This window comes from Mycena indigotica (genome assembly GCF_014461135.1).
Source record: "Mycena indigotica strain 171206Taipei chromosome Unknown Mind.scaff0010, whole genome shotgun sequence".
In the NCBI taxonomy this organism is placed as follows: Eukaryota; Fungi; Basidiomycota; class Agaricomycetes; order Agaricales; family Mycenaceae; genus Mycena; species Mycena indigotica.
Window position 1 is genome coordinate 1,214,733 of NW_023503009.1, and position 5,723 is coordinate 1,220,455.

The 5,723-nt window shown below is 47.4% G+C and overlaps 2 protein-coding genes across 2 annotated transcripts; one reads left to right on the forward strand and one right to left on the reverse strand.

Moving 5' to 3' along the window:
• Positions 1–1,344: 1,344 nt before the first annotated feature.
• MIND_01121200 (uncharacterized protein) lies at positions 1,345–3,036 on the forward strand (the record flags this gene model as incomplete). The annotated part of the gene is made up of 5 exons (XM_037367769.1): positions 1,345–1,515; positions 1,559–1,917; positions 1,961–2,693; positions 2,742–2,968; positions 3,015–3,036. 5 exons carry the CDS (start codon positions 1,345–1,347, stop codon positions 3,034–3,036), a joined length of 1,512 nt encoding a protein of 503 aa, XP_037215601.1.
• Positions 3,037–4,990: 1,954 nt separating this feature from the next.
• MIND_01121300 (DNA-directed RNA polymerase subunit) lies at positions 4,991–5,377 on the reverse strand (the record flags this gene model as incomplete). Its single annotated transcript, XM_037367770.1, has 1 exon — positions 4,991–5,377. One exon carries the CDS (start codon positions 5,375–5,377, stop codon positions 4,991–4,993), a length of 387 nt encoding a protein of 128 aa, XP_037215602.1.
• Positions 5,378–5,723: the final 346 nt, after the last annotated feature.

Genomic DNA, 5,723 nt, shown 5'->3' on the forward strand with positions numbered 1-5,723 from the left:
TTCTATTACCTAAGCCGGTGCACCTATTTATATAATGTTTTCAATGTGGAACCATTTTTGATTGCCATCAGTACTTTTGATGGCTATATCACAATACATCATTTTTGTCCAAATTAGGATTGTTATTGCCACAGGCCTTCCCAACTATATACCGGATCATCGGCCTGAAGAAAAGGAGTTTAAAGTATTATATATGTATTATTATTAATATTATAGGTATTATATAACCATTTATTCCATCATTGATGCTATATTGATCCAGACACCCTGAGGTGATTCTAGCCTAGATCACTGGGTACACCTAGGCTAGGTACATTTAGTATCCTAGGCAATGCATTTCCTAGGTGCACCTAAGCCAGGAGGCTAATTCTTACAGCTACAGGTGGTCATAGACGTATAAGTTGGCGAATAGGTGGAATCTGTAACATCCCCAAAAGTTTGTTTATACCGGGAAATTAGGGCACGAAGTTTGGCGTTTTCCGCGTTGAGCTTGGAGGCTTCAGCCATAATTTCGTTACGGGACCGATGCAAATGATTGTTCGTCCAAGTAAGTGCCTGGCAAAATGGTAAGCTAATACTCATTGGGCAAATGAGAACGCACATTCAGGACGGAATGTTTTGTCTGAAGTTCTCGTTGAGTAAGGTTAAGGTGAAATTGTGTCTGTAGTAATTCCTGTTGCATTGCAACACGCGATTGACACGCATTTCGCAAAGACGCTTCGGCTTGGCTCTGAGCGCGTACAAGGCCCCGCGTTCATCATATTAAGCCCCTCGTTCATGGCTTTTAAGACTACTAGGTCATCTTGAATGTAAGCTCGTTCAGAACGAAGCTCGGCCAGCCGACAATCTTTGACAGTTTCGGTTTCGGTTTCAGTTTCGGTTTCAGTTTCTAGGCGAGGTTGAATCCGACCTTGAACAACGGCGAGCGATGCATACCTTCGAAGACTGGATCAAAGGGGGGGCAGTGAGGGGAGGGGCGAGAAGGGGAGGGGCGAGAAGGGGAGGATAAAGCGACAGACATGAGAGGAGATGGTGAGTGAAAGCAAAGAAGCTTGACTGTCACCGTGACGCCTCAGGCTCAGGCTATGCGATCAACAGACTCGTCATTTTTGTAGTCGGACTCGGAGCTTGACTACTTCTCAGTACGGCAGGACACAGCAGAAAAGTGCTCTTCCAATAGAGTCCAGACTCGAAACTATACCAGGAAAAGCAAGTGTAAACTACTTGATTTCCGCCTTCTCCGCAATAATTTTTTCCGACTCAACTTCAAGTTGCACTCAAAACTGACGGCCAGTGGTTGCGGCACACGTACACGGCCTCTTTCTTGCTCAGTAGTACCTGGTCATGCCAAAGACCCAACACAAATGCGACCTATGTGGCAAACCACTTCGGAACCTGGCAGACGCGAAACGTGTTTACGATCGTACATGCCCTGGCTTCCGGGCGCTGCATATTCAATCTGTGGCGCATATTCGGCCGCATCTACCTCCTCCACTTCCTCCTGTTGAAGTCCAGGTGAGCTCAAGCCATATCAATACCAAAATTTTGACGAATGCAGGTTGAAGAAACCCCGCCAGAGCCTCTCAAATATCGCTCAAGTGGTCTGCCAGACCGTCATCGTAAGGCTCCGGCACGGCTGAATGACGCTGCCCCAGCCCCTCCACCACGAGTAAGACGACAGCAAAGAGCAAATATGTCAGCAGTCTCTATGGCACCAGCACCAACACCAGCATCCACAGAACCAAAAGCACCACGAACGTACATCCAAACAGAGCCCAATGCTTATGGGCTGTATAAGGTGTATCCACGACGTCCAACGCACGATCCTGATGACGGCCTCACCATTGTCGACCTCTATCAGGTCCCCTTGCCGACCCAAAGTAGCTTGAATGAACTACTACCCCCACCAGAGCCTTGGTACCACCCATTTCCGAATACTTCGGTCGCACATTTAATGAAGTATCACATCGAGGAAGAGAGCGCGGGTTCTATTGCTGGCTTTGATCGACTTATCCAAAACGTCCTTCGACCCAACGCAGAAGCCGAATCGGACGGCGTCAACCTACACGATCTCCCGTTTCCCTTTTCAACCAAAAAAATTTTTGGACGACCTAGACAAAAAGGGAATCGAGCCTCTCGGAGTAAACGAAAAATGGATCCAAGGATCTGTTTTGCTCAAATTGCCTTGTGCGGGTCGAAAGCAAAAGGAAATTGACGCTCCAGAATTTACAATCACCGATATTCACTATCGCCCCCTCCTCGACCCAATCAGAGAGGTTCTCCAAGGACCGCTATTCAAAAACTTTCACACCACACTCAGATTTGACCCGACATTTGATCCCAATCAATCGACTTCACCCGACATACCACTCGATGAACACAATCCAAGATTGAATGGCCATGGCCTCCCCGAACTACCTCCTCATCACGAAGAAGTTTTTGGAGAAATCTACACGTCAGCTGCCATGCTTGAGGCGTACCATTCAATACCGCAACCTCCGCCTCCTCAATCTCCTGACGATCCAATAGAAAGCATCGTCGTCGCCCTTATGGAGTGGTCCAACGCAACTCACCTTGCTCAATTCGGTACAGCATCACTTTGGCCGTGCTACACATTTTTCGGCAACCACCCAAAGGCGTATCGAGGCAAACCATCCTTGAATGCTGGCTTCCATCAAGCGTACTTCACAACCGTATGATATATTACAGCCGTGGCAGTCTTTGTTCTCACAATGTTGTAGCTTCCCAACTCCATTCGCGATGCATACCGGAAAGAGTATGGACAGGACATGTCGGACGATGTTTATAGACATCTCAAACGCGAACTAATGCATCGAATATGGGACCTCTTACTCTCAGAGGATTTCATGGACGCCTATGATAATGGAATCAAGATACGTTGTTGGGACGGCATAGTTCGTCTCATTTTTCCGCGGTTCTTCATCTACGGTGCAGACTATCCCGAGAAGTTTGTATCCATTGTTGTTGTTGTTGTTTTTGCTAACAAATAACAGGGTTCTTCTGGCCACTATCTGAACCCTCGGCGGACGACCTTGTCCTCGCTGCTTTATTGAAAAGTCGCAGATTGCAGAAACTGGAACAATCAATGACATGAAACGACGAGCAGTGCTCCGCATCGACAATCACCATCGACATGTAACTATCGAAGATGCTCGTAGGGCCATTTTCGACAACGGCTTCGCTGTTGCAGGTTCCTCTATCGACAACATGCTTAAGCCAAACTCATGGGTCCCGATTCGTGTATGCCAAGTTCCATTTATATCTTCCTGCATCCCTGCTTACATTTAAATCAGAACGCCTTCTCCAAACTCGACACACCAAAAACGCCCTTCAATTTTCATAGTATGTTCGTTCCTGACCTCTTACTTGAGGTCGAATTGGGAGTCGTCAAAGCGATCATTGTTCATATGATTCGTATGCTCCAAACCTTCAAGAATGTTGATGAATTTGATGCACGGTAGAAGAAATTTGCAGATAATTGGAACAGTATTGACTCTGTCTATAGATTGCGTCAAATTGAAACATTCGGTCGAAGGCTTGTTTCCTCTCCACCAAAAACTGATCAATCAGCTCTGTTTCGAGCTTGCGGTCTGGCACAGTTATGCAAAGCTTCGTATGCACACCATAACAACAATAGAGCACTTCCGGGTCGCAACCAGTGATCTCCTGACGTCAATTCGTCGTTTCTCCCGAGAAACAATCAATGTTTTAACTTACGAGCTTCCTCATGAAGAGCGTCGGCGCCTGAAAAAAGCTGCGAAGGGTCCTCCGCCGTCTACCACACTGGCCACTCAGCCGATTCCCATTCCTGCGACTCCTTCGTCTTCTCTCCCTTCCATTCAAACAACAAATATGAAAGGAAAGAAAAAGTCACGCACGCAGGTGACCCAATCAACCTCCTCGGCCACGGTTGTGGGTCCGCCAGCTTCATTGCCAGAGCCTTCTAGTTCTGCGCCAAAACCGCCAGCTAAGAGAACCAAACCGGCGAAAGAGACGGTTGAAAAGCCATTCAACATGATAACCTACAAATTGCATGCGTTACCAGACTATCCGGACTCAATCGTGCGTTTTGGAACCACAGATTCAACGTCTACCCAAGTCGTGCGTGCTCACTTTTTCAATTGGTGCCGTTCTCAAACTGCTTTGTAGGGTGAACTTGCACATCGCCTGGTCAAATATCTATCACACCGGATTTGGTAAAATATCTCTTGAAGTAGAAACTGTTCTAGATTCTGGTAGAATCTAGAACCAAATCAACACGTGGAGATTTGTCCAGAATATACTGTTTTGAAACTGAGATTGATTTTGGTCAAATATATACTAGTTTTAGCAAGTCTGAAGTGAAAACTATCTATGGTACTGAAACTATGCCTGAAATGGTTCATATCTGCACCCATATCTTTGGTAGTGATATCACGCACATCAAACATGGTGAAACTGACACTGAAATCCTTTGTTTCAATAACAGTTTTAGCGCTGATGATACAAAGCAAATCAGCAGCAGAGAAATGCAGATAGATTCTCTTTGTTTCTATTTGCATTTCTCCACTGCTGAAACTATAGGTTTACAGTGTAATGAAATCATTGTTGAAATCTCAGATTTATTTGTGCCAGAAATTGTGATTGAAACTGTCAGTATATACATTGGAGAAATTGTAAGAGATATTGTATGTATATCAGTGACTTGAGGGTCAACCCTCAAGTTAACCCTCAAGTCAACCCTAAGGGTCTACCCAGAGGTCAGACCCTTAGCCTCCGGGTAGACCCTACAAAGAAGAGCCGCGCCGACACCACTGCCGCAAGAGACCATGTCCAGGATAATTCTGTCGTCCAGATAGGTCGCCCAAGCTAAGCAGTCGAAGCAGAGGTACAGGGATGCCAGCCCGGACGCTTTTATGTCAGAAATCGGCGCTATAGACCACCGCCACACGCCCCCGATCGAGTGCCCAGAAGACTAGTAGCTTCACCGCTACAGAGGGTACAAAGGAGACGTAGGGGAGATAAAAGCGTGGCTACCTGCCACGCGGACGCCGCTACTTATAGCGCTATTCCGGCCATGCCCTAACCCGAGCTCCGGCCGGCCGCAATCACATGCGGGACCGCGCATCACCGCGCGTCCATCCTTCCCGCTACCGCTAACAGCATCCTTCAGCGTGTCGATATCCAACGCAACCTCGAAAGCGCCTGTGCCCATTGGCGCCATTTGACCAAACATAACGTTCTCCGCAATGCCATGGCAGTCGTCCTTCTCACCCACCGCTGCAGCCTCCATAAGGATTTCGACCGTTTCCTCGAATGAGCATCTCATCAAGGCCCCCGTATCTGCTCGATTGATCCCGTGACGCGTAATTGCCATTGGAGACGGGTACGCGAATCGGCCGCTGCACTGCCGCTGCGGCCGCTGCAGCGGCACTTTGCACAGCCACTGTGAGCGGCAGCTCAAGTATTCTTTTCACATACATCACATCCTTGTACTTGAGTACATTTCGAATAATATCAGTCAATTTCCACTTGTATCATTAGCTAGAACAAAGTGCAATTGTGTTTAAACCTTCCAGAAATGCCTCATCAAAATTGGTACAAACAATGATAAACAGCCGCTGACAGCTGTGCAGCGGCTCCAGCGGCACTTTGCAGCGGTAGAGGTTGATTGTTGCAAGCCGCTGCCGCTGCTGACATAATACTTGCAGCGGCCGTGCAGC